The 13,725-nt window shown below is 39.5% G+C and overlaps 1 protein-coding gene across 2 annotated transcripts in view; it reads right to left on the bottom strand.

The window, feature by feature from the left end:
• Window positions 1–202: 202 nt before the first annotated feature.
• Window positions 203–13,725, bottom strand: part of LOC121276318 (phosphatidylinositol 5-phosphate 4-kinase type-2 alpha) — a 232,929-nt gene continuing 219,406 nt past the window's right edge. For both annotated transcript variants that reach the window (XM_041184586.1, XM_041184587.1), the window contains exons 8-10: window positions 12,430–12,682; window positions 3,760–3,863; window positions 203–2,428 (exon numbers count right to left, since the gene is read on the bottom strand). In XM_041184586.1, coding sequence (XP_041040520.1) covers window positions 2,348–2,428; window positions 3,760–3,863; window positions 12,430–12,682 — 438 coding nt within the window. In that variant the 3' untranslated portion in view covers window positions 203–2,347. The remainder of the gene's footprint in view (window positions 2,429–3,759; window positions 3,864–12,429; window positions 12,683–13,725) is intronic.

Raw genomic sequence — 13,725 nt, 5'->3', positions numbered from 1 at the left:
CTTTACTACCATTCTCCGTCCACACATTGACAAAGGGGCATTCAATTGCTGCAAGGCGATTTATGTAGTGACTGGATAACAGCTCTAACGGCTTCTTGGCATCAGTTCTATTTTTCCCAAAATGTTCAGTAAATGTTAAGAATAGGGAACTGCAGTTATTCTCGCCACCAGTATGAAAATAACACCATTAATGCAAGAAACGTTTTGAGACAACAAGGTGCTTTATTTCATAAAGCAAAGCTCAGGTATGGAGTGTGTAGAATGCAGCACTAGTACATATTTTATGAAGTTGCCTCACAAACAAAAAAAATTATTTACATGAATGACTAATAAAGACAAAACATTGTGCATTATATTTTAAGCTGCCAGAAGCATTTAAAATACACAGATGAACCACAGGGGGGAATTTTTGCCCAAATATATTGTTTGTACGCGTACCTCTTTTTCCCACATGGGCTTGTTTCTTGTAGTTCTATTATTAATGGAAACTACAGCATCTTACAGAAAACTTGAAATGAAAATGACCGGCACAATGATTATGGAAAAAAATTATTTTTTTTTAAATACGTAAAATATATAACTGTACATTTACATTACAGTGTTAACATCACTATACCAAGAGTAACAAAACCATGTTAAATTATTACATAGACACATTGATGATATTGCCTTTGGCCACTGAAGATGCTAATACTCACTAGAATCCTAGTACAATCTAGGTAATTGCTACCTAATGTGAAGCATTTAAAAAAATTGCAGTCCAAACAGCATTGACACATTTTTAATAGGAAAAGGCATTCTGGCACTCCTTTGCTTGCTTAAGTTCCAAAACGTCTGGGGAGGGCACAGCAATGAAACGGATATAGTCTTAACAGCAATTTCAATGATACACTTAGGAAAAAGGCACACCTGTTGCACAGTGTAATCTTTGAAGATATTAAGCATGTTTTTATTTAACAAGGCATAATCTGTATAATTAGAGATAGTGGAAGTTGTACAGAAAAGATCAATTCATGCTTAAAATAACAAAGATGATCATAGTTTCAGGCAACCATTTCTTACATATTTACATAATACCTAAAAACAATGCTGCAGAAACTAAAAAGGCAACTGTGAATTCTGAAATATTACTGTTGTGTTCAGACAGTCTTAATTTATTCCTCTATATGGAAGGTATAATGAATAATTGAAGCATTCCACATTTAATTTAGGTGTCAGAGCCTTCAGAACCCACTTATACCATGGTGGACATAGACTTTTTCGAAGGACGCTTTATTTGAATCCATATTATTATGAAAAAGCTGCTCACAATGTGACACATCAGACACTTCTCTTGTAAACACTAGTAACGGTGGGAATTAAAAATAAAAACAAGTTTTTACATTGAGATGAATGAAATTATTAAATGAATCTGCGCAAGGTTTTATGATTGGTGATCTGAAGTGCTACCAATGCAGTTTTACCTTTCATACTGTATTCCACATTACTAATACAATGGGATCTGCTGTGTATAAAAGTGACCAAGGAGTCTTCAAATCTTACTCAATTTTTTCAAATAAAAGTTGGATAAGTAGTAAAATGTTGCCCAAAACCATGTTAAATAATCATAAGGCAGATCCTGATTCTTAATACAGACCTTTTCTGTGCTGTGAAAACATATTTAATTTATCAGAGCTTCAAAGCACCCAATTACTGTGAATGAATGTGACTGAAAATTTTGATTTCTTAGTTCATTCTCCTCCTTGAAATAATTTTAACTTTTAACTACAAATAATATAAGCTGCCTACAGTGGGGGATTTAAGACTAACTTATCACAACATAAATTTACAGAACTTTGCCAGTTTTATTATGTCAAGGCTCCCTTTCAAAAAAAGCAATAAACCATGAAGCTATCTTGAGGAGTGCCAGTGTGCTTAATGGAAGTGTAACATTAGCAAGTTAAACAAATACTGCTCTGCATCTTTCAGTTCAAGTGATAAACCGATCCACAGTTTATAATTTGATACCAGTAATTGCTGTATGTCAATTAACATGCAGTTTCTTCCTATTATTGAAAGTATCTCCTCCAATAAAGTTCCATCACAGCTAGTCTTGGAGTGTTGCTAAAGCAGTGCACTCTGATGATTTTATATTCTTCCCACAAAATAAAGTCCTTAATTGTGAGTACTGTGCTGGCAGTTTCAGGAAGCAGTTAAAGCTATTTTCCGTCAGTCATCTTATTCAGAAGATGTAAAGAAGGGAATGCTTTCAGCAAGACGAACATTGCAGATGCCACTTCATTTAGCCCATGTCATTCCCACATTTTTGTCACCCCTCCCATTCCCTGCATGTGTGATCCATGTTAAGCTATGTCAAAATACTGGTGATAAATTCCACAAAGCGCTTTGAGTACTGCTCTGGGTTGACGGTGGAGATCTCGGCACCAGACTGTAACACAAAAAATATATTTATCATCATTTTCCATTTCGCACTATTCATAGGACTTCAACACATAACGATTTGAAATGGGATTCTGTATAACTTTAGATAAATATCTTTTATAAAAGTGCTTATTTCCTTGTGAAGGCTGAAAGAAAGGGTTCAAGCAAAGCTTAGGCAATTGTCCACAAGAGAAGGGCAATATGTGGTGGGTCAATATTAACCGTTCAGTTCTTCCCGATGACTGGACCCAATTGCAGGATTGAGACATGTCAGATGGTAACCAGTGAATGATGTCTAATTTAATTATGAATTAAGGGAAGGAAGAAACCCACTTGTGCCCATGCCAATATGCTTTTCTCATTAAGGTCAGGAATGTCAGTATTGATTCCTGGAATATTTTCCATTTTAGCCATCTAGTGTCCGTATCAAATGCAATCTGGTCAGGTATTGAGTAACCAGTTGCAGAAAGTTTTTGAAATGTGGTCACTAGTATGTAGACAGATCTGATACACAACAGGCACAGAAACAGCAAGTTTGACAAATGACAATGGAGTCTGTTTTCATGGTGTTGCTTCAAAATTGAACATTGGCAGGAGGCAAAACAGGTCACTCTGCTCTTCTTCAAACAGCATGATCTTTTACTCCCAGTCAAACAGGCAAATGGGGCCTCAGCTTACTGCCTCATTGATGGAACGTTCGACAGTGCTGCACTCTTTCAGAATGGCATTGTAGTGTCAGTTTTAGTGCTGAGTGGAGTTTAGTGTTTTATATGCTTTAGTGCTGAGTGGAGTTTAGTATATTATATGCTTTAGTACAGAGTGGAGTTTAGTATTTTATATGCTTTAGTGCTGAGTGGAGTTTAGTATATTATATGCTTTAGTACAGAGTGGAATTTAGTATTTTATATGCTTTAGTACAGAGTGGAGTTTAGTATTTTATATGCTTTAGTGCTGAGTGGAGTTTAGTATTTTATATGCTTTAGTACAGAGTGGAGTTTAGTATTTTATATGCTTTAGTGCTGAGTGGAGTTTAGCATTTTATATGCTTTAGTACAGAATGGAGTTTAGTATTTTATATGCTTTAGTACAGAGTGGAGTTTAGTATTTTATATGCTTTCGTACTGAATGGAACCTACAGTCTCAAGCCTGAAGAGGCAAAAGTACTGCCAGCTGAGCCAAGCTGACACTCAAAAGTACTAAATAACCAGTACAGTCACTTAGAATTACTCCAGCTACATAACTGCACTCAACTTGATTTTATGCACCCACTAAAGATTAACAACTTTCTCAAGCCTCAAAACAGATGTGAGGAAACATATGAAAGTAGAAATTACTTACGCCATGTTTGACTGTTTTGGCAGCATGTGCAGCTTTCTTCTTTGCATCATAATGTGTTAGAATGTCAATAATTCCCAGGAAGTAAATCTCCTTCCGCAGGGAGTCTATAAAATAAAAGCACTATTTATGAATAGGATGTTATTAAAAATGTGCAAATGGATTTATTAAAAAAGGTGGAAAAAAATTTTAAAATCATTATCACCATTAACTGACATATACGGGACATGTAGTGGTGGGTGTTGTCTTTCAAGTACTAAAAGGAGAAACAACGAGCGGTACATTTTCAGTACAAGCTACTTCCCAATATATATCTTATTTTTTAAATTGAAGAATGTGAAAGCTAACTTGTAAGCAAGAACTTTGATTTATTGAGCTATTTTTCTTCCTATAGAAAGTTGCCATTTCACATTTCCATACATTCTACAGAAACTGCAGGCTTTGAACTGGATGCTAATCTGGGGGCATATAACTGGGATGGCTCCAGATGTCAGTGGAAATCCAAAATAGTAGATCTCCAAAGAAGGAGAGGGGTGGAAATAAAAATCAGTAAATTAAAGCAGTCTGCTACAAACAGGATATATTTTCAAATTAACAAGAAATACACAAGGATGCACTTTACACAAATACCAATGCCCCCTTACCCAGGTTTTCCATCTCTTTTTAAGATCATCAGAACATGAGGCTGGATTTTACCAGCCCTTTGGGACGGGCTGGGAGGTGGGAAGGCTGGCAAGATGGTGCGGCATCATGCCATCTTTTCAGCAGCTGGAATGGTTGTAGGTGGCCCACACACAATGGAGTCCCATTGAGACACTTAAGTGGCCTTGGATCCCACCCACCCCAACTGCTGAGATGGGTTTGCCCCTTGCTTTTGACCTTGCAGCCAGTACTAAATCCAGCCCAAGGTATCTATGCAAAGAAATAAAAGAGTTGGTTACACAAACAGTGGAATTTTAAATATTTGAAGTATTCTTTAACCAGCCATTAAAAATCATTATATCGTTATAATTAATTATTTATTTTATATCAGGGGCAGGGAGAAAACGCAAAAGGACAAAATCCCAAGTCATCGACTCATCCAAAACTCAATCCGGTCCTATTTACAGCAGAACCTGCTGGGGCGCTGATCGACCTAAGCAGTCACCAATGTACACACCGGAACCCTACTAAACACCCTAGATGATGATTATAGTCATCTTTGCCTTGAAGAATGAACGTTTATCATTTATAAAACAAAAACATGAAATTGAAAACTCTTAGGAAATTAGCACAATTTATTTTAGTCACTCAATGTGCAGGTTTCAAAGGAAATGAAAGGTTATCAATGCATCATGTTTATTTCCTGTTATAAACTTTAGGCTTGATAAACATTTATACTTTCACTGTTGCTGCTTATAACTGTTATGGTGTTACTGCACCATAATTCAAGGCAGAGAAAGGTGCAAGTCTGAACAGGTCAATAAAATCCAAAACAGAACTTGTGAATTTTTTGTGCACCATTTAATAGTATATCTTTTCAGCTGTAGGGTGAATAAGAACAAGGATGAGCTGTGTAACTGAAGGCATAAATGTGTGAAAACAGGTTAATCTATTTACGTATTTAGTTTAAGGTGAACCATGTCTATAATTTGTTGGTTTGCAGCTAATTTGTCAAATTCCCTGCAAACTATCAAACTTATTTCTAAATCTATATGGAATTTTTACAACTCAAGGCATTTTATAAAAAATTGCTGAATGGGAAAATTAAACATTTTATCCTGTTGATGAGTAAATGTAAAGTGCTTTGGAATGTCTTGAGGTTGTGAAAGGTGCAGAATCAATGCAAGTGCTTTCTTCTTTCCCATTCCAGGTATCCAATGCAACTGAAATTGCATCATGTTGCCCAGTGTAGTAGAACGTACACACATCTGCACTGTTCCACTATTCGTGCGGACCCCCATTAAATACTTCATAATGTGCCAATTTCAAATCACGAAGGGAGATTGGATATTTTATGCTGGTGTATTATTGTTTTGCTTCAAGGATCTGGGTTTGACCACAATTCAGATGAACGGGACAAGAGTCCTCCTTCTCAGCCAGAACTATTGGGTCAGCACAGAGAACTCAGGCAATCATAACCCATTTCCATATTGTTCCATTATTCAGTACTGCTCAAAATCTGGCAGTGATTAATATTGGAATTTCAAATCTTGCTGATGTCGTGTGAAAGACTGATGCATGAAATGTAAAAATGTCCAGTGATGCACTGAATCTTAGATTAGGATTCAGTAACATTGCTTTTGTGGGGTAAAGGAAACTTTACTGTGCTCATGTGGAAGCATCTGATGCTCATGCCATCTGACAAAAGTGAACAGATGCTGATTCTTAGGAATGACAGTATCACCCTGAGAATCACAATCGAAATCCTTCTGTCAAATCCAAACAATCAAGTCACAATGGCACAACAGAGGGTGGTGATGATACTTGTTTATAAGTGCACTCAATTATGACAGCAAGCTCCTTTAAAGTCAGTGGAAGCAGCATGCAATGGAGTTAAAACAAAAACAGAATTACCTGGAAAAACTCAGCAGGTCTGGCAGCATCGGCGGAGAAGAAAAGAGTTGACGTTTCGAGTCCTCATGACCCTTCGACAGTTCCGACGTAGGGTCATGAGGACTCGAAACGTCAACTCTTTTCTTCTCCGCCGATGCTGCCAGACCTGCTGAGTTTTTCCAGGTAATTCTGTTTTTGTTTTGGATTTCCAGCATCCACAGTTTTTTGTTTTTATGCAATGGAGCTAAGCAATCCCACAATCAACAGATCAGATCTGTCCAGTCACATTTGGTCGTGAATGATGGTAGTCAATTAAACAACTAACCGGAGGAAGAGGCTCCATAACATCCCCATCCTCCAAGATGACGGAGCCTAGCATGTCAATGCAAAAGACAAGGCTGAAACATTTGCAACCATCTTCAGCCACAAGTGCCAAGTGGATGATCCATTTGTGCACTTCTGAGGTCCCCAGGCTGATGCCAGTCTTCAGTCAATTCGATTCACTTCACGTGATATCAAGAAGCAACTGAAGGTAATGGATACTGCAAAGGCCTTTGGGCCCTGACAATATTCCAGCCGCAGTGCTGAAGACCTTTGCTCCAGAATTAGCTGCACCCTTAGCCAAGCTGTTCCAGTACAACTACAACGCTGACATTTGTCCACAAAAAGCAGGACAAATACAATCCAGCCAATTACCACCCCATCAGGCTACGTTTGACCATCGGCAGAATTTGGCAATGTCCAGCAGGTATGACCTACTTATTAACTGTGGAGTAAGAAAAAAAGGCTGCAGTGAAGGTGCCAAAATATTAGTTAAGGCACCAAAGTGCAGGACACAATCCAAGGAGGGTAACAGAAGACAAAAGTTGAGAGCTTGGGGGTACATTTAGAGGGTTTCTTCATGAGTTGTGATTAAGGGTCCAGGATAAGGGATATGTTAAAGCAGTTGGGAAACAGCTTGGAAGAGGAGTTGGACCAGTTGTTGCGGTCTATATCAGAATCATCTAGGGCCAAGATCCTAGCAAAAATGATAAGTAAGACTGCAGAAAATACTAAACCAATAAAAAGCAAGGCAAGGGGAGAAAAGGAGGTCAGATCAAAGCTCTGCCGTCCTGCATCATCCAGTCGTGAATGGTGGTGGACAATTAAACAACTCACTGGTGGAAGAGGCTTCACAAACATCCCCATCCTCAATGATGGAGGAACCCAGCACATCAGTGCAAAAGATAAGGCTGAAGCATTTGCAACTGCCTTCAGCCAGAAGTACTGAGTGGAAGATCCATCTCGGCCTCCTCCTGAGATCCCCAGCATCGCAGAGCCAATTCAATACATTCTACGTGATATCAAGAAACGCTATGGACCCTAACAATATTCCGGCAATAGCATTGAAGGTTTGTGTTCCAGAATTAGTTGCATCCTTAGCTAAGCTGTTCAGCCACGACACTGGCATCTACCCGGCAATGTGGGAAACTGTCCAGGTATGTCCCTTCCACAATAAAATGCAGGACAAATCAAACTTGGCCACTTACCACCCTATCAGTCTACTCTTGATCAACAGCAAAGTGATAGAGCCACCAGGTGCTCCTTTCTTTTTCTATCCATTCAGCCTCCAGTGGTTGGCTCTTACTTTGGTATGGGGAAGAAGCTGATTGGTGAGATACTGGTAAGTTATTCTACTTATTCTAATTGTAACAAATATTTTTTAGAGTTACAGAATGGCAGGTCAGCTTGGCCGAGAGGAATGTACATCCTGCAGTATGCGGGAAGACATACCATGTGCCCTAGATGAACACATCAGCAGGAAGTGTCACCAGCTGCAGAAGCTTGAGCTCCAGGTTTCAGAACTTGCAGCTGAAGTCACTGTTGCGCATCTGTGAGGCAGAGAACTATGTGGATAACACATTTAGGGAAGTGGTCACACCACAGGTTAGTAATGTACAGGCAGAGAGGAAATGGGTGACTGCCAGGCAGTCTAACAGAGGTAGGTAGTGAAGGAGTCCCCTGAGTCTATCTTGCTTCTTGATGAGGTCCTGAAAGCAGATTTTAGGGACTTAGGAAAGAAATTAAAAAGCAGGACCTCAAGAGTAGTAATCTCAGGATTATTCCCAGTGCCACTTGCTAGTGAGCAAAGAAACAGGTGGATTAGAAATAGGTAAAAGCAAATACTGTGGATGCTGGAAATCTGAAACAAAAACAGAAAATGCTGGAAAAACTCAGCAGGTCTAACAGCATCTGTGGAGAGGAAAATAGAATTAACGTTTTGAGTCTGTATGACTCTTCCTCAGAGCACTGAACACCAGTTCTCCAGCCATGTGTTATTTCGATCCTATTTCTAATCCTGAAAAAACTCAGCAGGTTTAACAGCATCTGAAGGAGAGTCATATGGACTCAAACGTTATCATTGTTTTTCTCTCCACAGATGCTGTTAGACCTGCTGAGTTTTTCCAGGATTAGAAATAGGATCAAAATAACACATGACTGGAGAATTGGTGTAGGAGGGAGGGCATCAGATTTCTGAGGCATTGGGACCAATTCTGGGGCAGGTGGGATCTGTACGAGCTGGGCGGATTACACCTTAACAGGGCCGGGACTGATATTCTCGCAGGGAGATCTGCTAGTGCTGTTGGGGAGGGTTTAAATTAATTCATCAGAGAGATGGGAACCTGAGGGGTAGCTCAAATTAGAAGCAAATATTGCTGGTAACAGGAAGTAGAAAATGTGATTAGAAGGCAGATGAAACAAAGGCGAGCATCAACTAAGGTTAGAATGCAAATAATGTCAAAAAGACAAAGTTAAGGGCACTACACCCACAGCATTTGCAACCAGTCAGATGACTTAAAAGGACAAATAGAATAAATAGGTATGATCTAATTGCCATTATGTGGCTGCAGGATGACCAAGGTTGGGAAGTGAATATTCAAGGACATTCTATATTTAGGAAGGACAGGCATAAAGAAAAAGGTGGTAATAAGGAATGTGATCAGTACATTAGTAAGGGAGGATCTCGGATCCGAAGAATAAAATGTGGAATCTTTTTGTGTGGAGCTAAGAAACAGCAAGGGGCAGCAAACATTGGTAGGAGTTGTTTATAGGTCACAAACAGTAGTGGTAGTGTGGAGCATGGTATTAATCAGGAGATTAAAGAAGCACGTAACAGGGGTAATACCGTAATCATGGGTGACTTCAATCTGCATATAGACTGAGTAAACCTAATCAGCACTAATGCTGTGGAGGATGAGTATCTGAAGTGCGTTAGGATTGGTTTTCTAGAACAGTATGTTGACGATCTGACTAGAGAACAGGCTATTTTAGATCTAGTATTATGTAATGAAAAAGGGCTATTTAATAATCTTGTAAAAGAACCTTTAGGGATGAGTGACCATTATATGATAGAATTTTACATTATGTTTGAAAGTGAGGTAGTTCAATCTGAAGCCAGGGTGTCAAATTTGAACAAAGAAAACTATGAGGGCATGAGGGGTAAATTGGCTGAGGTGGATTGGGAAAATACATTAAATGATGATGATACAGAAGAATTTTTACATGGTTTACAGCTTACATTCCTTCATGGCAAATAAACCCAAAACAAAGTCAGTTAACTGCGGCTAATAAAGGAAGTTAAGGATTGCATAAGATGAAAAGAAAAGTAAGTAGGTGCACTAAGCAAAAGGGAAGGCTAATGGTATGTTAGCCTTTATTGCAAGAGGATTTGAGTACAGGAGTAGCAAAGTTTAGCTTCAATTGTATAGAACCTTGCTTAAGCTGCACCTGGAGCTCTGTGTGCAGTTTTGGTCTCCTAACCTCAGGAAGGACATTATTGTCATAGAAGCAGTGCAATGAAGGTTCACCGGACTTGTTCTTGGGATGGCAGGACTGTCCTATGAAGAGGGGTTGGGGAAACTGGGCCTGTATTCTCCAGAGTTTCAAAGAATGAGACGTGATCTCATTGAAACCTACAAAATACTGAAAGGGATAGACAGGGTAGATGCAGGTAAAATGTTTCCCCTGGTTGGGGAGTCTAGAACCAGGAGACACAATTTCAAAATAAGGGGAAGCCACTTAGGACTGAGCTGATGAGAATTTTTTTTTTTACTCAGAGGGATGTGAATCTTTGGAGGGCCGCAGAAGCTCAGTCATTGAATATGCTTAAGGTAGAGATTGACAGATTTCTAAATACCAATGATATAAAGGGATATGGGGATAGTGTGGGGAAAAGGCATTGAAGTGGATGATCAACCATGATCATACTGAATGGCGGAGCAGGCTTGACAGGCTGAATGGCCAACTCCCCTCCTATGTTCCTATGACTAATCCCGGGGATGGCGGGATTGTCCTGTGAGGAAAGGCTGAGGAGACTGGGCCTGTATTCTCTAGAATTTAGAAGAATGAGAGGGGATCTCATTGAAACAGAAAATTCTTACAGGGCTCAACAGGGTAGATGCAGTAAGGATGTTTCTCCTGGTTTGGGGGTCTAGAACCAGGGGTCACAGTCTCAGAATAAGGGATAGGCCCTTTAGGATAGAGATGAGGAGGAATTTCTTCATTCAAGGCGTGGTGAATCTTTGGAATTCTCTACCCCAGACGCTGTGGAGGCTCAGTCATTGAGTGTGTTAAAAGCAGAGGTCGATAGATTTCTAGATACCAATGACATCAAGGATGTGGGGATAGTGCGGGAAGATGGCATTGAGGTAGGTCAGCCATGATCTAGTTAAATGGTGGAGCACGCTTGAGGGGCCAAATGGCCTACTCCTGCTCCAAGTTCCTATGGTAAAGCAAGATTTTTAAAAAATTCATTCAAGGGATGTGGGCTGGCCAGCATATATTGCCCATCCCTAATTTTCCATGAGAAGGTGGTGGTGTGCTACCTTTTTGAACCACTGCAGTCCATGTGGTGTAGGTACACCCACAGTGCTGTTAGGGGGGAGGTGGGGGCAGTTCCAGGATTCTGAGCCAGCAACTGTGAAGGAACGGTGATGCATTTCCAAGTCAGGAAGGTGAGTGGCTTGGAAGGGAAGTTCCAGGTGGTGGTGTTCCCATTTATCTACTGCCCTTATCCTTCTAGATGGTGGTGGTTGTGGGTTTGGAAGGTGTTGTTTAAGGAGCCTTGGTGAATTCCTGCAGTGCATCAGTTAAACTCTTAGGAAATGATACTGAAAAACTATCAGGGATTCTGAACAGGTTCTTTGCCGCAGTTTTCACTGGAGCAGCTAACAGAGGAAATGACAGCAGAAGGAAAAGTCCCAAGCAATATTACAACAGTTAAAATAGAAAATAAGGAAATGCGAAACACACTTGATGTATGAGCCAAACCTGAGGACAAGATGCCCAGTCCATATGAATTATACACACATACTCACTAGGAGGAGGCAGCAGAGGGACTAGTACCCATATATAAAGGATTGCAGATAGAGGTCTTTAAAATTAATAAGGCCTTAATTAAGTGGATGTGGAGAGTGCAGAACAAGATGACACAAATCTAAAATATTAATAGATGAAGTAATGAATTTAGGAAAAAAATATTTACTAGAATGTGGAACTTGCTGGTTGGATTAGATAGCATTGATGCATTTAAGGGGAGGCTTCATGCAGACATAAGGGAGAATAGAATGGGGGATACAGGGGTAGGGTGGGTAGAGACTCCTGTAGGGAATAAAGCTGGCATAGACCTGATGGGTCAATGGCCCTTTTCTGTACTGTAGATTCTATGTTGTGATTCTATATGAGCGATAAGCAGCACCACAGGCGATCTCACAGGAATCAATGAAAAAAAAAAATCACTGCATGTGCGATTTTAGTGTTAATATGCAAATGATAAAATAGACCTATTTTAGAAATTAATAATCTGGTTAAATCAAAATCTGAAGAAGTGCAGTCTGGGGGAAAATGAGTTACACATTTATCAAAATAGAATTTGCATTTAATTGTTCTTATATAAATGGCTGAATGCTTTTTTCAGACAAGTACATAACGGTTAATTTAAATTAGTTTATATTACATTGACACCCAAACTCTTAATCTCTGTGCAAATTGCATTAACACATTAATGCCAACAACTATTTTGTTATAATCGCTGAAAACAACTTGTATCCTTTATAATTTCATATATATTACATGTACAAAATATAAACATTTACTTACTTTCATGGCTTTTTATGGCGTACACATCAATAGTTGGGTCAAATTCACCAGGTGCTAATGGTCTTGAACTGTTCAGTACATTTCCGGGGCTATCCGGAGGCGTTCCACACGATCCAGTTGTATGGGCTCCAGCCCCATCACTTTCTCCTTCATCTTCTTCATCCTCAAATTCCATTTCTTCCTGTTCAGCTCGCTCGACATCATGAATACCAACCAGAAGACTGTAGTCCATGATCTTCAGCTGAGCAAGGAACTAAAGCAAGGTTATAGGAAATGAAAATCACATTAACGGTACTCATAATTAGAAGCAAAACTGTGAAGATGATATGAATGTACCTTGAAGAATTAGAAACTATTTATTTATCACATGAGAAAAGAGGCAGTGCATTTAGTATGAATCCTCTGGGCTTGAGGGAGGAAAATATCAATCAAGCTTCCTACTCTTGAGGGGTCCTAGCTAGAAACTCATGGTGCAATTTGCAACAGGGAGGACCTGATCTGGCTTACCCAAATGTGAATAGCTTTTCAACACTTAATGTCTAGGTTTGTGAGGAATGACCATTTGGATAAAGCACTGGATTGTGTCAGGTGCATGTAGAACTGCGCCCAATATGATTTACAATCTTAAGAGAAGAACATAGGAGAGAGGCAGGAATCTGCTCTCAGTCTTATTTTAGTATAAACTAAATTCACAAATAAAATCAGAAAGTGCTGGAAATACTCAGCAGGTCTGGCAGCATCTGTGGAGAGAGAAACAGAGCTAACGTTTTGAGTTGAATATGATTCTTCTTCAGAACTGAAATAAATGCAAGTAAATTCAGACCATGATAACTACAGTAGTGTCACAGACATCAGTCATCTAATGATAATGATAATTTGTGAGGCCACGCCTGGAGTACTGTGTGCAGGTGTAGTCTCCATGCTGAAGGGAGGATATACTTGTATTGGAAGTGGAACAGCAAAGTTCACTAGATTGGTCCCTGGGATGAGACAGTTGTCCTGTGATGAGAGACTGATTAAATTGGATCTATATTCTCTGGAGATTAAAAGAATGAGAGGTGATCTCATTAAAACATACAAGATTCTGTAGGGGCTTGATAGGGTAGACACTGAGGGGTTGTTTCTCCTAGCTGGGGAATCTAGAGCACAATGCCAGTCTCAGCATGAGGGGCTAATCATTTTGAACTGAGATGAGTGGAAATTTCTTCACTCAAAGGATTGTGAATCTTTGGAATTCTCTACCCCAAAGGGTTGTGGATGCTCCATCGTTGAGTATATTTAAGGCTGAGATAGAAA

This window comes from Carcharodon carcharias, chromosome 3 (assembly GCF_017639515.1).
Source record: "Carcharodon carcharias isolate sCarCar2 chromosome 3, sCarCar2.pri, whole genome shotgun sequence".
In the NCBI taxonomy this organism is placed as follows: Eukaryota; Metazoa; Chordata; class Chondrichthyes; order Lamniformes; family Lamnidae; genus Carcharodon; species Carcharodon carcharias.
Note: the sequence above shows the minus strand (reverse complement) of the source record. Positions and strands in the feature narration are given on the sequence as shown.